At 45.3% G+C, this 18,098-nt stretch overlaps 1 protein-coding gene across 1 annotated transcript in view; it reads right to left on the bottom strand.

The window, feature by feature from the left end:
• Window positions 1-18,098, bottom strand: part of LOC126428120 (pleiotropic regulator 1) — a 46,450-nt gene that overhangs the window by 16,996 nt on the left and 11,356 nt on the right. The window contains exons 5-7 of the mRNA XM_050090026.1: window positions 16,895-17,044; window positions 14,327-14,521; window positions 7,536-7,654 (exon numbers count right to left, since the gene is read on the bottom strand). Coding sequence (XP_049945983.1) covers window positions 7,536-7,654; window positions 14,327-14,521; window positions 16,895-17,044 — 464 coding nt within the window. The remainder of the gene's footprint in view (window positions 1-7,535; window positions 7,655-14,326; window positions 14,522-16,894; window positions 17,045-18,098) is intronic.

Genomic DNA, 18,098 nt, shown 5'->3' with positions numbered 1-18,098 from the left:
TAGCAGATTCCAGCCGCACCAAATTGTCCGCAGCAGACCGGCCCCGACGGAAGCCACCCTGGGATGGAACGAGGAGACCGCGCGACTCAAGGACCCAACACAAACGCCCCACCATACATTCGAGCAATTTGCACAAAACGTTGGTGAGGGTAATGGGACGATAGCTGTCCACCCCCAGTGGGTCCGCACCGGGCTTCAAGATCGGGACAATAACACCCTCTCGCCATTGCGACGGGAACACGCCCTCGCTCCAAATGCGGTGAAAGATGGTGAGGATGTGTCTCTGGCAGTCCCTGGAGAGATGCTTCAGCATCTGCGCATGGATGCAGTCTGGTCCTGGTGCTGTATCAGGGCAATCGGCGAGGGCAGCGAGGAATTCCCTCTCACTGAAAGGAGCATTGTATGTTTCAGAACGACGCGTGTGGAATGATAACGGCGTCTGCTGGGCTCGTTCCTTTATAGAGCGAAAGGCGGGGGAGGGGGGGGGGGGGGGTAAGTTGCAGTCGCAGAGCTCGTAGCAAAATGCGCTGCAAGGTGTTCAGCAATGGCGGCAGCGTCCGTGCAAACAGCGCCGTCCAGGGCGAGCCCAGGGACACCCATAGGGGTCCAGTATCCATAAATCCGCCGGATCCGGGACCACACGAGCGAGGGAGAGACACGGGAGCCCAAGGATGAGACATACCTCTCCCAGCACTCCTGCTTACGCCGTGCAATAAGACAACGGGCCAAGGCACGGAGCCTCTTAAAGGTGATGAGGGTCTCCAGAGACAAGTGCCGCCTATGACGCTGGAGAGCCCGCCTACGGTCGCGAATAGCCTCAGCAATCTCCGGCGACCACCAGGGGCAGCCTTCATCTGAGGGAGACCAGAAGAGTGGGGGATGGCAGCCTCGGCCGCAGAAATGATTGACGTGGTCAAGACATGGACCACCTCGTCAATGTCACTCTGTGGGGGAGACTCAATGGTGGCAGCGGAAGTAAAAGCCGGCCAGTCAGCCCTGTTGAGAGCCCAGCGGGACAGGTGCCCAGAAGAACGACACTGGGGCAGTGACAAATAGATGGGAAAATGGTCACTACCACACAGGTCAGGAGGGATGGGACAAGTCCAGGGCTGCAAAGAGAGAGATCGATGGCCGAGAACGAGCCATGGGCCACACTGAAATGCGTGAGAGCACCGGTGTTCAAGAGGCTAAGGTCGAGCTGAGCCAACACATGCTCCACGGCACGACCGCGGTCATCGGAGACAGTCCCACCCCATAGAGGGTTGCTGGCATTGAAATCGCCCAGAAGCAGCAATGGTGGCGGGAGTTGAGCCAGCAGCGCAGCCAAGACATGTCGGGGGAGCTCTCCATCTGGAGGAATGTAAACAGAGCAAACAGTAATAGCCGGCGAGAGCTCAACCCTGGCAGCGACTGCATCTAAAGGCGTCAGAAGGGGTACTGGCGAGCTACAGACAGAGTGGTGAACAAAGAGGCAAACCCCACCTGACGCTCGTTGATAGGCAGCGCGGTTCTTATAGTATCCCCGATAACTGCGAAGGGCGGGGGTCCGCGTGGCTGGAAACCAAGTTTCCTGCAGAGCAATGCAGAGAACAGGGGAAACACTCAGAAGCATCCGGAGCTCAGGAGGGTGGCGGAAATAACCGCCGCAGTTCCACTGGAGAATGGAAGCAGGAAGGGACTGGGAGGGCGTGAAGGCGACTAAGAGGCAGACGGTGCCTCAGAGCCAACTCCCGCCACTGGAGGAGAGGCAGCTGTGTCCATAGGAAAGGCCCCCGAGGGTTCTGTGAGGGCGAGATCCGCGGCAGAGGCGAGGATCTCCACCTCATCCCCGGAGCCAAAACTATTTATAGCAGGCGGTACTGAAACCGCCGGAACGTCCTTCTTCTTGGACACGTTCCGTTCCTTCTTCTAGCGTCTGTCCTTAGGGTTAGAGGGCTGGGAGAGCTTCTCTGAAGGAGCGTCGGAAGCTGACGATGACGCAGAAGCCCTACGACCAGCAGGTGGTGGAACCTTCAGCCACTGGCTGACATCCGGCTGGGTAGGAGAAGAAAAGGAGGAAGGGAGAGCCCCGAGGGACCCCTCCCGCGAGAGAGGAACTGGCAGAGGCAACGCCGGCAGAGAAAGAGGGGGAGGGATCGAGCCCCCCAGTTTTGGAGCAGATGTCACTCCCGAAGGAAGCGTGGGAGGAGTGACAGAAGAGGGTTTGCCCCCAACTGCTAAGGGGGCAACAGAGGAAGGCTTGCCCCCAGACACGAGGGGGGCAGACAGAGATGCACGGCCCCGAGGGCCCACTGAAGGTGGCACACATGAGGCGACAACCGTCGCTTGCGAGGGCGACGATAACGTGGCTGCAGCATAAGATGTTCAAAGGAAAGCAGGATACAACCTTTCATATTTCAATTTTGCCTCTCGATAAGTAAGCCGGTCCAGGGTCTTAAATTCCATTATCTTTCGCTCCTTATGAAGAACACGGCAATCCGGCGAGCATGGAGAGTGGTGCTCCCCACAGTTGACACATACAGGCGGAGGCGCACATGGAGAATCGGAATGAGAGGGGCGTCCGCAATCTCGACATGTGGCGCTGGATGGGCAACGGGAGGACATATGCCCAAACTTCCAGCACTGGAAGCACCGCATCGGGGGAGGGACGTATGGCTTGACGTCACAACGGTAAACCATTACCTTGACCTTCTCGGGCAAGACATCACCCTCGAAGGCCAAGATAAAGGCACCGGTGGCCACCCTGTTAGTCTTGGGTCCTCTATGTACACGACGGACAAAATGTACACCACGTCGTTCCAAGTCGGCTCTCAGCTTGTCATCGGATTGTAACAATAGGTCACGATGGTAAATAATCCCCTGGACCATATTTAAGCTACTGTGGGGAGTGGCAGTAACAGGGACGTCACCCAGCCTATCACACAAGAGCAACGCTCGTGACTGGGCTGGGGAGGACGTCTTGAGGAGGATGGACCCATTCTTCATTTTAGACAACCCCGCCACTCCCGCAAACGTATCCTCCAGGTGTTCCACAAAAAACAGAGGCTTCGTCATAAGAAAGGAGTCACCATCAGTCCTGCTGCAGACAAAGTATTGTGGCACATAAGGCTCCCGCTTGGCACTAGATCTGCGTTCCTCCCACGGCGCAGCCAACGAGGGGAACGACTGAGGGTCATATTGCGCAGCATCAAACTCAACTCTGCCTCACTTAGAGACGCTGGTGGCCGTGCGACCACCAGCTTGGTGTGATTTATTGCACTTCACTGCACCCCATCCGCCCAGATGCCACCTACTCCGAACGAGGGCTCTCCCCAAGGGCACCACCCAGCCAAAGCAACAGGTACCTGGCCGATATCCCGTTGCCCGGAGTCCCCGTGCCCCAGACAAGATGGGCACATACTCCTTGGCATGCATGGGGAGGAAACAGCTCTGGCATCTGTAGTGCGATCCCTGTGTGGTCAGGGGGCTACCACCAAGAGGGTACATGACAACCCCACCACAACAGACGCTACCGTGCTGGATTTTAGGTGTCGAAAGGGTCCACAGTTGTCGTGGGCGCTAAGAAGGGGATTGCGCACAAGACGAGAAGGCGGCAACCCAGAAGACGTTGGGTGTAAATCCCGCCACACGACAAGAGGTAGCATGCAAGATGGCGGTGCATGATGGACCAATAGAAAAACACCGTGTAAGGCGTCCTTCCCCAAATGGCACGCACTAACAACGGAAATTTGGAAAAATGGAGGTCAAACCCAAGAGGGGACCATCACATAAGGCCGAAAAGTTTGAGACTCCTTTCAGTCGCCTCTTACGATAGGCAGGAATACCGCGGGCCTAGTCTTACCCCCGAACCCGCAGGGGGAACTGGCCTAAGCCTGGTAACATCCGACCCTAGGCGTGCCCCCTGTACACCGTACATTGAAGTATATCCTCTTTATTGTACCTGATTTCCTGTTGTGTCATTTAACGGCAGCCCCGGATGCCCACTCTCAAATCCTGACCGCTCGACCTCCGGCAGACTGTCTTCACGGGGCATGTGTAACAACCTCCTCCCCACTTCCCTGCCTGTATACATTAACATTGGTGACCAGAAGTGGGATCATAGATGTTAACATTGGTGTCAGAAGTGGGATCCTATACATTAACACCATCGTTTCTAGGGGCCAGGTTTAATACATACAAACAGTGTTTATCTGGCTAGCCACAAGAAAGTGTGTCACTTCATTGGTGTGGTGGCAGTTTCAGCAATGTCTCACATTAAGACACTGCTGCACATTAACATGTCAAAATGGGGAGCCGAGACAGTTTTGGGTCACACTGAGAGATTCCCCACTGTTGTCTAGCTGAATACTGGTCCTAAATTACACTTTACGTGACCATCCAAAAATGTAGCTTTCATACAACATTCTGATCAACTTCAATTATACCAGCAACACGACACACACACACACACACACACACACACACACACACACACACAAAACCTCTGCCTCTGGCCACCGAGGACAGACTGGGAGTAACTGAGAGGAGTAAAAAAACTGCGGGTGCAGTTGTGTAACAGAAGGTTGTGCAGTGCTGGAGTTGGAGCACGGAATGGGTTAGGGGGACCTAGCAAAGGTTGAGGCCAGGAGGGTTACTGGAACATAGGCTATATTGCAGGGAGAGTTTCCACCTGTGCAGTTCAAAAAAACAAGTGATAATAGGAAGGAGCCAGATGGCACAGGTTGTGAAGCAGTCATTGAAGTGAAGAATGTTGTGTTGGGCAGAGTGCTCAGCAACTGGGCGGCCCATCTCTTTCTTGGGCACAGTTTGTTGGTGGCTAGTTGTGCAGACAGAAAGCCTGTTGGTTGTCATGCGCATGTAGAACACAGCATAGTGGTTGCAACTTAGCTTGCAGATCACATGACAGCTTTCACAGGTAGCCCTGCCTTTGATGAGGTACGAGATGCCTATGACAGGACTGGAGTAAGTGATGGTGGGAGGATGTGTGGGACAGGTCTTAAATCTAGGTGTATAGCAGGGATATATGCCACGAGGCAAGGGTTTGGGAGCAGGGGTTGTGCAGGATATTGTGTAGGTACAACAGGTAGCAGAATACCACTATGGGAGGACTGGGACAGATAGTGGTTAGGATATTCTTCATTTCAGAGCACAATGAGATGCAGTTAAAACCCTGGCAGATTCAGTTGCCCCAGTCCTGGGTGGTACTATATTTCTCAATGCCCAAGGGATTCCTAACTTATAACCCCCTTCCCGTCACCAAGACCAAATATATCTTCACTCAAAATTACTTCAGCTTTGAATGCATTAACTACAAACAACTCTGTAATATGGTGATGGGCACATGCACGGCACCATCCTTTGCCAAACTATTCACAGGCCATCTAAAGGAATCCTTCCATACCACCCAGAATCCCAAAATCCTCATCTGATTCAGATTCACTGACGATATCTTTGTGCTGGATTGAGAGTGAGGTCACCGTATCCACAATCCTCCAGAACCTCAATGCCTTTTCCTCCATTTTCTTCACCTGGTCCTCCTCAACACAAGAAGCCACCTTCGTCGATGTTGAACCCCACCTCAAAGATGGCTACATCAGTACCTCTGTCCATATCAGACCTAACAACCACCAGCAATACCTCCACTTCAACAGCTGTCACCCATTCCATGCCATGAAGTCCCTCCCATACAGCCTACCAACCTGTCACTGTTGCATCTGTACTTACGAGTAATCCCTTTCCAAATATACTGAGGGTCTCGCTGGGGCCTTCACAGACCAAAATTACCCTCCCAATCTGGTACAGAAACAGATCTCCTGTGCCTTATCTCTCCAATCACCCACCACCTTCCAAAGCCCCTTTGTCTGGCCGAAAAGGATTATTCCCCTCGTGACTCAGTGCCACCCAGGACTGGAGCAACTGAATCATGATCTCCACCAAAGTTTCAACTACATGTAGTTATGCCCCCTGAAATGAAGAATATCCTACCTGCTATCTTTTCAACCCCCCCCCCCCCCCACCACCACCACCACCACAACATATTCTGCTGCTCACCCAACCTACCTAATATCCTTGTCTGTCCCTACTCCACCCGGTTCCCAATTCCTTGCCTCATGGCTCATATCCCTGTAATAGACCTGCATGCAATACCTGTCTCATATATTCTCCAACTACCACCACCACCACCACCTACTCCACTACGGTCAAAGCATCACTTTTCCCATCAACAGCACAGCTACTTGTGAAAGAAGCCATATGATCTACAAGCTAAGCTGCAACCACAATGGCGCATTCTATGTGGGACTGAAAACCAACAAGTTGTCTGTTTGCACAAATGGCTACATACGAACTGCTGGACTACCCAGTTGTTGAGTACACTGGCCAACACAAAGTTCTTCACAACAATGACTGCTCCATCAATATCAGCTCTTCTGAACTGCGCAAGTGTGACTTTGTCCACCTCGCACTCCAGCACTACACAGCACCCACAGTCTTTTTACATCTCTCCTTTACGACTTTCCCCACCCTCCTCCCTTCTGGCTGCCCATCTCGGCCATATATGCTCCCACATGCAGCACTTTACTGTCCCCCACAACTATCACGCTATCACTCCCCCTCCTCACCCGAGCCTAGTCCTTACCCCCACCATCTCACATTGCTTCTCCTCATCACACACAGCTGCTTGCAGTCCAGTCTTGGTGGCCAGAGACAGTGGTCGTGTGTGTCACTTGTGCTTGCATGAACATGCACGCGTGTTTGTGTGTGTGTGTGTGTGTGTGTGTATAAACCTCTCTTTTTTAGCAGTCTTTCTGTTGTGCCTGTCTGTGACTCAATATCTCCACTATATGCTAAGTAGCGATCTTTCCTTTTCATAATATTGTCATTATGTTTTATCAAAGTAATTTATTTGAAAAAATACACTGAGTGAATAAATATCAATTGCTTTGGACACAAATTGTCAAATTTAATTCTTCAGGCACAATATCTCTTCAAATTCTACGACTAAGTTGTATGAAGAATGGCAATTTAGAATTTTGTCATTGCTCAGATAAATGTCTGCGGACACCCACTGAGGTATCTAAAGTTTAATGTGCACTCCCATCAAAGCACAACCTAGCCTCTTCTTACATTAACAACTCACTGTCAGAGGTGATAAGTGACACGAAAGTCCTCATACTGATCTCCGATCGAACTCGGCATCAAAGGATTTGTCACCTTGAATGTCAGCACTGAGCCACTGCTCTACACGAGCAATAAGAAGTTACAGAATGAAAACAGACTTTGGGCTGTGAGTCTTCTGTCATTCTCACAGCTGGCCAACTGATGGGTCACCCGAATATCTTTGCCATTCTATGTAGAGTTTCTGTTACCTGAGGCAAGGGATACTCTGCTACCCTTCCAAAAATTTGAATGGAGCACAGACAAACTGCAAAGTTTTTGTCGTGCGCTGTGCCGAAATCTGTTTCAAAAATGATCCGATGCATAGAAGGCAGCAGTCAGGGAGGGATCTAGTTATACAATTACTCAGATGTACTTACACTGTCGGGTGGAAGACGAGTGCACGGACACTCTTCTTGTGGTTGGTCAATGTGGCCCTCGACTTGCCAGCGGCCAAGTCCCACAGCCTTATAGTGCAATCATGGCTGCCGGTCACAATCTGCACAGACAGAGCGAAAGAAATCCGTCAATTGGATAATGAGAACAAAGTACACTGAAAAGTGTGATGTGTGCATTTACTTTTTTAATGCTGAGAGAAAAAATTAATAGTAAAGTACAATTACGACCACAAAATCATTACAAAAGTCTTCAGACTGAGCGAAAGAAATCTGTCACTTGGATAATGAGAACAAAGTTCACTGCAAAGTGTGATGCGTGCATTTACTTTTTTAATGCCGAGAGAAAAAAATTAATAGTAAAGTACAATTATGACCACAAAATCATTACAAAAGTCCTCAGGAGTGAAAATCCTTACAAGCATCAGCAAGCCTCGTTTGTATACACACCTGCCTTCTTTTCAGTTTCTCCATTTTTCTCACTACTGATTTTCTCTCACCAGATTCCAAAATGCACTGCATCAGCTATTCCATTTAAATATGAGGGTTGTACCAAAAGTAAGGTTCCCATATTTTTTACAAATAGAAAATATTGTTTATTGTTATTAATGTATACATTGTTGAAGAGCTTACACTTTTGTCTATTTTTCAACATACTCTCCAATTTTTTTGACACACTTTTGAGGACAGTCCTCCAGCTTTTGCATTCCTAAGTTGAAGAAGTCTCCCGCCAACTTGTTGAGGACACGTGTGACCTCTGCTCGGAATTCATGGTCGCTCTGGAAGCATTTGCCACCTAAGTGTTCCTTTAGCTTGGGGAAGAGGTGATAATTGCTGTATGGGGGATAGGGCATAACAGTACACCCAAATTTCTTCAAAAGCTCCTTTGTTTGATGGGCGACATGGGGTCATGTGTGGTCGTGAAGAAGCACTACTGCCTCCGTCAGTCATCCTCTGCAGCAATTCTGGATTGCTCGCTGGAGTTTGGTCAATGTTTCACAATATCTGTCTGAGCTTACTGTCATCCCAGGTTGCATGAAATCAATGAGGAGTACCCCCTTCCGATCCCAAAACACAGTCGCCATAACCTTTCCTGCCGACTGCGTTTGTTGGAATTTCTTTGGTGGCAGTGAAGTGGAGTGACACCACTGATGAGATTGTTGTTTTGTTTTGGGGGTGTAATGAAACACCCACATTTCATCTCCCATGATGACAGAGTCCAACAACTTCTCCTTGTTGCCCCCCCCCTCCCCCCTCACACTGTTGAAGAAACCTGTGAGCCAGTCAAGGTGTTGCTCCTTGTGTCCATCAATCAGCATCTGGGGGACCCAGCGAGCACACATCTTGCGAAAACCCAATGTTTCTGTTAAAGTTCTTTCAATTGTGCTGTGGGAAGCTTCAGGAATGCATTCAACAAGTTCACGGACAGGGACCCACCCAACTTTGAGCAGCTCACTGTTGATATTCTCCACAATCATATCCGAAACTGGCGGTCTTCCACTCCGTTCTTCATTGTGAACCTCTGTGCAACCCTCAAGAAAAAGTCTTGCACCATTTGCGGACGTGCTGAACAGACATGCACCCTTAACCATAAGCCTCAGTCAGTTGCCAATGAATCTCCACGGATGGTAACTTTCTCGCGTGGAGAAACCGAATTACTGCTTGAACCTCGCACTTGGCGAGAGCAGCGATCAACACTTCCATCTCTGATGGCCGCCAAGCCAACACTGAGCGACATAGAGAATCATAGATGGGCGGGCTCGAGAGTGGGGGAACCACAACACATGGCACTGTTGTCAACTTAGCCTAGCACCTTCCCTCGAGGCTGTAGCGCATTGGGAACCTTACTTTTGGTACAACCCTCGTACTGTCCAAATCCGTAACTTTCTTGAGAATATTAACAGTTTTGAATAGAGTTAATTGTCTTTGACATTACACTTGGTCGACATGTAACCAGTGTTGCAAAAGTTAAAAAAAAATTTTGAGAATAAGAAAGCTTTAAAATTTTTATTTGCATCATCTGTCCTCCATATCATGGACTTCTTTCCAGATGTTTATTCTCATAAATACAAAATAATTATTTGCCTGTACTTAACTGAAAAATAATATAAGCAAACATTATCTGTACACTGGCTCAAACATTATGTCTAAAGTCAAATCTTCAAATGTACTGGATAATATACGAAATTGCTTTGCAATTGAGAGTAAAGGTATTCGCTTGTGCGTAATATCAGTTACTGGAAAAAAATCTGAGTGCTATATTAATTGATCCATTTGCCTTTTGTGTTCAGAAGCCTACATCAGGAATGGAGATCAGTGTTTAATGTCCTGTTGACAATGGGGTCATTTGGAGACGGAGCACAAATGCAGATTAGGGAAGGATGGAGAAGGAAATCAGCCGTGCCTTTTCAAAGGAACCATCTCGGCATCTGCCTGAATCCAAATCCGCTAATGACTGTGCTACCCCACTTGGTGCTACATCAAGAACAACAGCTAGCAGCACTGTGGGACAAGTAAGATAGCTGTCAAAAAGGCAGAAGTAAAATACTAGCACACTCAATTAACACCAGTCTGCTAAAGCCTGTTTGTACCCACATGGACATAACTCAATCACCAGGAGTCACTGGTCTTGTACACTGATAGGGAATGGTGTTGCATCATTAAGTGGCATACTACTGACAGTAACTTTTTGTTCCTTAAATTTAAATAGTCACCTGCAGGAGGAGTGACTAAACACATTCTTTTTTTTAATTTTCAGGGATTCTCTGTTTCTCGTTGTGTGTGTAGTTTCAGCATTGAATTTCAAGACATTCTTATCTGTCGTACAAAGTACAACAAGTAGTATATCATAAACTTATGCAGGCAAATCTATTTTTACAATTTGAGAAGAATAACAATGTCCGTACCTATAACACTATAAGAAAAAGTGACATTAATCAATCATTATTAAAAATGTCAGTGGCTCAGAAGTTCACTATACATTGACAAAAATTGTTGATCATCTGCTCAATAATATAATATGTCTGACAAGTAATAAAGCAAGTTTTAATTTAATTTAAAATAATTTCTTCTGGAGACCACCTCTTATTCCGTACACAAATTTTTTTTAAACAGGCAGTGTGCAAAAAATTTAGTTTCTAGTGTAGTTGCACGAGTACGACTGAAAAATAGTATTTTCATAAATGTTAAATTTATGTCAAGTTTGCGATTTAGGAACACGTACATAGCTAGTGCGCAGTCATTCACTAAAACTAGTTATATCTAAAAACAAAGATGATGTGACTTACCAAACAAAAGTGCTGGCAGGTCGATAGACACACAAACCAACACAAACATACACACAAAATTCAAGCTTTCGCAACAAACGGATGCTTCATCAGGAAAGAGGGAAGGAGAGGGAAAGATGAAAGGATGTGGGTTTTAAGGGAGAGGTAAGGAGTCATTCCAATCCCGGGAGCGGAAAGACTTACCTTAGAGGGAAAAAAGGACAGGTATACACTCGCACACACACACATATCCATCCACACATACACAAACACAAGCAGACATTTGTAAAGGCAAAGAGTTTGGGCAGTTTTGAAGCTACCGTTTGTTGCGAAAGCTTGAATTTTGTGTGTATGTTTGTGTTTGTTTGTGTGTCTATCGACCTGCCAGCACTTTCGTTTGGTAAGTCACATAATCTTTGTTTTTAGATATATTTTTCCCACGTGGAATGTTTCCCTCTATTATATTCATATCACTAAAACTAGTTACATATAATTATTCTGTGAACTGACTCAGTTCACGTCATTCCACTAAAACATAATTCAGATTATCTATGCAACATGTCACTACATACCTAATAAGCCAGCTAACTACTAACACCTTTCACACTCTGCTGGCACCCTTAATGCTTTGATACACAGGTTTCCAGATGAAGAATCACCACACGACAAACCTGCACTCGGGGAAGAGCATCTTCAAATCAAATGCATATTTCCGGCAACATATTCACAAGGTGTTCGACATATGACCGAGGATGCACGTTCATGACTGCAAGGACGAGGGCGATACTTTTGGGTCGACTACATTTCTGCTGTACTCAGGTGCTCTTTTCTCTCAAAGGTAGGGCAGATACTCGAGATATGCCATATCGGAGTGATCTTCCACTCTCCTGTGAAGACTGCAGTCCTACTCGGTTCTGCAAGGGTTGTTCACCTCTTCAAAAGACAGATGCGTACCAGATTACTCTCAGGAGGAATGGCAATTATAAATGTGTAGGCTTCTGTGGCCACAGCCAGTTAATGTAAAAGCATTTTTAAGTGTCAGTTTTATCCAGTAATAGTTGTTTTAGTATCCTGAAAAGAGTTTATCAGATGAACATCAACAAAAGTAAAACAAGGGTAATGGAATGTAGTTGAACTAAATCAGGTGACACTGAGGCAATTAGACTTGGGAATGGCACATTAAAACTAAGACAGTGAGTTCTGCTTCACTGATGGTGGCCAAAGTAGAGTATAAAATTTAGACTGGCATCAGAAAGAAAGGCATTACTGAAAAAGAGAAATTTGTTAACATCTAATATAAATTCAAGTTTTACAAAGTCTTTTATGAAGGTATCTGTGTGGAGCATAGCCTTGCACGGAAGTGACATGTGTACAGCAAACAGTTCAAATGAGAAGAGAAGTATTCAAAATGAGGTGTTACAAAAGAATGCTGAAGATCTGGTGAGTAAGTCAAATGACTAATGAGGAGGGACTGAACTGAATTGGTGAGAAAAGAAATTTATGGGAGAACCTGAGTAAAAGAAGGGACAAGTTGATACGACACATTCTGGAGCATAAAGGAACTGTCAGTTCAGTAATGAAGAAAAATGTGGAGAGTAAAAACTACAGATGTGCACAAAGACTTGAATACAGTACGCAGGTTCAAACGAATGCAGGTTGCTGTAGTTATTCGGAAATGAAGATACTTGCACAGGATAGAGGAGTACAGAGAACTGCATCATGCCAGTCTTTGGACTGAAGATTGCAGCAACAACAACAGCAACAGTTGTTTTACAATATGGTGTGGCACCATACCTAGAAAATTTTTTTAATTAATTATAGCAGTTTGTACATTGGCAAAATGACACAAAATGTTCACGAGAGACGCATCTGGCGAAGACAGTACTCCTGCCTGTTACAGAAGAAGTCAGCAGCAATGGACCTCTGTGTCACTGTATGGACTACCCCAAAAATCTACCAGCCTTGAGAGTGGAAGTTAGATCTCTGAATATGATATTGCAGTGCCTGTGTTGTTCAGAAGTATGCTGCAATGTTCCTTCTGTGCAAAACAGGTACTGCAATATTGCATTTATTTGTCGACACTAAGTAAATGTCTCCCCTACACAGGAATGTACATAATGGATATACGAGTCAGGTCGTACACACACGATTTATGACATATGGAAGTTTGTATCTGGCCATGACACATGTTCGGACAGCCTCATGGAAAGGCCCTCGTGATAAGCGGGACTTCTAGGTTCGAGTCCCAGTGTGGCGCATATTTTCATTGTCATCATTCCATTAGATAGTTGATGGTTGTCCATATTTGCAACTGTGAATAGATTTCATACAAATCTTTCAATGTTTATACATGCACTTAAAAATTACGTTTGTAGAAAAAACAATATGGTCTATGGCAAGCTAGGCCACAAGAATGAGAATTGTAAGGACCCCATAAATGGGTCAATGGTGCACTACACATCAGAGGCCACTAACTAGGTGACTGACAGTGTGTGGAATGCATATAACTTTTGTTTAGCTTACATGACTATCCATTCATTCTGAATAATGATAGCTGAAGGACACCCCAAAGTATTACGATGAGATTAAAAGAAATAACCCCCCCAGGGATCAAAAAGATTAAAATCCTACTGACCGAGCGCCAAAGAATGTGAACAAAGTGTGGAAGTTGAAGCCTTCTACGAAACAATGGAACTTGTACATACTACCAACAGCAAACTGGTTGAAACATGCAACTGATAGCAGTGAGATATTTGTGGTAAATTTAAGTTTATACTGGAAGGATAGGCTAAAGGGAAACACGGTTGGCACATTTATCACAGTAGAAAATAAACTCTAATCCAACCAGATATAAATTTTAGCTTATACAAGATTATTTGGGGAAGACTCAGTACAGAGGATAGGCATAGACTTGTTATTGGACCTTTCCATCAAACAAAAGATGTAACCAAGAACTTTAGAGACAACCTCATTTCACTGGTATGCACGTTCCTTTCTCATTCTGTCATCATAAGGCAGAATAACTGTCTTTCTAAGTAGTTATCTTGGCATTACAGCCTGTGAAACAGAACTAAATGCCTTCTCTGAAAACTACTTAGAACAGATAGTTTGGAAGCTCACTCATGACACAAATGTACTGGATCTAATTGCAATAAAAAGATCCGACCTCTTTTAGGCAGTTCCCACTGAAACTGGTACAGAATATTACGTGATGAAGAGGCAGTAGCACTTTATCTCAAAGAGCAACTCATAACATTTTTGTTCACCAAACACTAGATATATATGTACCTAGTACAATAGCTCACGATGGAAGAGACCCTCCACGGTACACAGTCACAGTAAAGAAACTTATAGAGAAATCGCGTATCACCTCAATACGGAACACACAGTAGTTACAGATTCTACTGAGGAGTCACCATCTCCAATACTGGCAGGTCAAGGAAATGGATTAGGACAAACGAGCACTCCATTCTCGTGCAAAGTGAGATACAACGAGCAGTCAATACGGACCTGTGGCTCAGCGGACTGGCAGATGACAGAGGCAACTGTGTTGGTGTGGCCAGTAAGTGTGTGCACGTTCGCCTTGGTGCGCATATCCCAGATGCGGCACGTCGCGTCGCGTCCCGCCGTCGCCAGCACGTCGATGTTAGGGTGCAGTGCCAATGTGTAGACGGCACTCAGGTGGCCGTGGTAGTGCCGGATTACCTGCAAATTCAAAACCAGGAATGTCATAAAAGCAGACGATCCTCCTATTTAAAAAACTGATTCGTATCGAACAGAAGGAGATAATGCTTTAATGCGCCACCACTTCCTAGTCCGTTAAGAGGTGTGGTGGGATTGGGAAAGAGTACAGCAGGCAATCAGTCAGGTCCTTTTTGAGGGCCATTCCTGTTAAACCTAGATTACTAAACCCTTGAAAAAATTATGACCATACTAGGGTATAAAATGAGACATTTTGTACTTAATTTGATATTAACATACCACTGGAAATCTAATAATGGTGATCAACTAATGCATAGCCCATAAATTATGACTTCCTCTAAATAAAATTTGGATTAGTAAATTTTACGGTGGTTTAGCAGCAACATAACATTTCCTTCCTACAGTATTCTAGGATTAAGTGATTGTGAGAAACTGAGTAAGACCTAAATCCAGACAGCGTTCAAACGGAACTCCTGTCGAAATTAAAGCCCCTATCTTAACAACTGCCTGGGTTGACAGTTTGCACTTTTTTATGTCTAGCAGTTTGTATGATAAAAAATTAAAAATATATGGTCTAGCAGAGAGGGCATGTACTGTGTAGTCATAATTAAACTGATGTAGTTCTGTAAACTGCTGTGGAGGTTGTATATGTCGTAGGATGCTGAAACACTGTGGTATTTTCATTAATCAGTGCACTCGAGGAGTATGCAAAAAAATAAATTCTAGTTTCACTTTCTGCCATCACGTGAAAATATGGTGCTCTAAGCAGTCAGAGTGTGAAATATTTCTTGTTTTGATGTCAGTAAGCTGTTTGTAACTTGTCGATGCGAGTAGATTTCTTTTACAAAGCGACTGTTGGTGTACAGGGTTAAGAATATTGAAGTTTTCCATACAAAATGCAGTGGCTATTGAGAAGAAAGACTGTGCACTGGCAGTAAAGTTGTTTTATTGGAAGGGCAGCAACACAAACACAGCAGTGCAGGAATATACTCGAAGGAAACAGCCGTGAAGAGGCCCTTGTCAATGAATGGGGTAAGAATATGATCAAGAAATTTTAAGAAGCAGGTGAATTATGTGGTGCGGCAGGGAGAGGGAAGCAGCCCATTCCCATGGGAGCTGCTGTAGCTATAGTCGACGGTGCGACACGTGCCTCATATCCTGCAGCCAGTGATAAAGCTGTGTCACGAGAATTGTCTCTCCGTTGGTCAGCAGGTCAAAAGATTTTGTGGCGCATTTTACACTGGTATCCCTACAAGATTCAAAATGCGTGTCTTCTGTTCTTTGGCACACGTGGATATGGATTGGATGACATGAGATGTGGCTAGGGAATATCCTTTGGAAAGACAAGGCACATTTTACTCTGCACAGTGTTGTGAATACACAGAACTGTCACATATGAGGTTCTACTCCACCATATGTTGTACAGGAACATATACTGCAACTGTGTGGCACGATTTCACAAGTTCCTTCATTCTCAGTCCGTTTCTGTTTGAGGAGGTGAAAACTCGTGGGAATGTTAGTTGTACAGTGACATCTGCACGTTATAAGCACCTCTTTGTGCAACACGTGATTCAACCTTTGCAAGAATGACACCACATTTCACTTGCCAGGTGAAAGATTTGCTTAGGGAAACCTTCGGTAGTGACCGCATCATCTCTGGGCGAGTTCAAGATGTGTGGCTTCCCAGATCCACTGACCTAAATCTGTGTGGTTACTTGTTGTGTGGATATCTGAGAGACTGTGTCTATCAGGGTTGTATCCTGACTCTTCCTGATATAAAAAACAGCACACAATGACATATCAGTCTGATAACACCAAATGTTCTGCAAGGAACTGTCGACTGTGCCACACTATGGACGCAGCATGTTGCTGAGCCGGGAGACCGTACTGAACACGTGTTGTAAATCGTGAGGAAATCCTTATAAATGTGCTAGAACCACCATCATTTTTTCATGTGTGTGACTGTTTCTCCGTTTTCCTGCAGCCACATCACATTCTGACTCCTTACAGCACCAGATTTTCACCTGTGCCAGAAAGTGGAAATTTTATACCTACGACGCTTCAGCACCCTGCAATGTATACAGGCCACACTGCAGCACCTGAAACACTGTCGGGTTAATAATAAGTACCTGGTATTAACAACACAACAGTTGTAAACAAGTAAGTAACAATAATGGTGAAGATATGAACTTATCCACAGACAAGGGCTGTAAATGAGCTAATGAAAGCAGGGGAAGGCATTCTGGTAGCATTGCAGTCAACTGTATTCCAACACTGAACAGATAGATATCCCACTTGCCTTACAGATGGGGTGCATTCAGCTTCACCACTCAGTTTTATGCATCTCTTATCGCAAGTGTACATAAACTCACTCACCTTATTGTACTCAAGATCCCAGCACTTGACCTGGCGGTCCTCTCCGCAGCTGAAGAGATATGGGTGTCGCGCCGACACGGCCAGCCCACGCACGCTGCTGATGTGGCCCGTCAGGGACACTTTCAACTGCCCAGATGCCAGGTCCCAGATCTAAACATTTTGTGTGCAAACTTACAGGTTAATATTTAACGAACAAATTTTGAACCACAATATTTTTACGTATAATTGGACATGTGTTAGTGCTATTAGAAAATACCGGCCTTTTGCCAGTGGCTTCAGTTGCGGAAGTATGTGCTATGCATATTTCACATATTTTTAATGTGTTTCACATATATCTGTACCTGTATTTCATCTATAGTTGTATCTGTATATTAAAATTCATTATGTAGTTTCACCTCAATCCTGAGAAATGTATTCATCTGTGTGGCATAATATTCGGTTTCCAAAGACAATGGCAAAATTATTGGCTTGTTGTAGTGCTCATTCTCACGACCTGCTTGACCTGTCAAATGACACAAATAAGGACAGATTGAGCTTTGCAGTTTTAAAGTATTCCGAAGCAAGTAAATACATGAAAGTAATTTCGACAGGCCATTTTTTAACATTTTTACATGTCCTCTTTCTAATCCCCATCCCACTCCTAGGGGCAGTAGGGGTATCGTTTTCCTACAGCATTTTTTATACAAATGACGGGTCATGTTTATATCATAATTGGTTGAAAGTGCTATGCTTTTCACCCTCATCTCTACAGGAGGTACACGGGTCTTATCCCCACAGTGTTTCAGATCTGGGGCAGTGACAGTCACAGCGATACTTCTACAGTGCTCACAGGTTTGCAATACGACAATTTCACAGAGTCAGTGGGAAGATACATTCACTTAACTAATGAGAGGTGACATAAAAGGCAACTAATTTCTAGTGCCAAAATAGAAACTATTTTCTTCTTTGCTATTGTCACAAACATTTGGCAATTTTTTTCTGAATGTGTTAAAAACTGTGAGGTTGTTGTTAAGTTGGGATATATTAGTAAAGAACAAATTGCCATGAGTGAAACAAGCAGCTATTAAATTTTTAAGCTTTATTGTCACAAATATCTGACTTTTTTTCTGAGTATGTCACAAATTACCAGGTTCTGGTTAAGTTGGAACAAACCTGGTTGTGATGACAAACATATCTTTATCACAGCCCGTGGTTTAGGTTGGAT

The sequence above is a fragment of the Schistocerca serialis genome, chromosome 12, assembly GCF_023864345.2.
Source record: "Schistocerca serialis cubense isolate TAMUIC-IGC-003099 chromosome 12, iqSchSeri2.2, whole genome shotgun sequence".
In the NCBI taxonomy this organism is placed as follows: Eukaryota; Metazoa; Arthropoda; class Insecta; order Orthoptera; family Acrididae; genus Schistocerca; species Schistocerca serialis.
The sequence above is the reverse complement of the archived record's forward strand: the minus strand, read 5'-3'. Positions and strand labels throughout refer to the sequence as shown.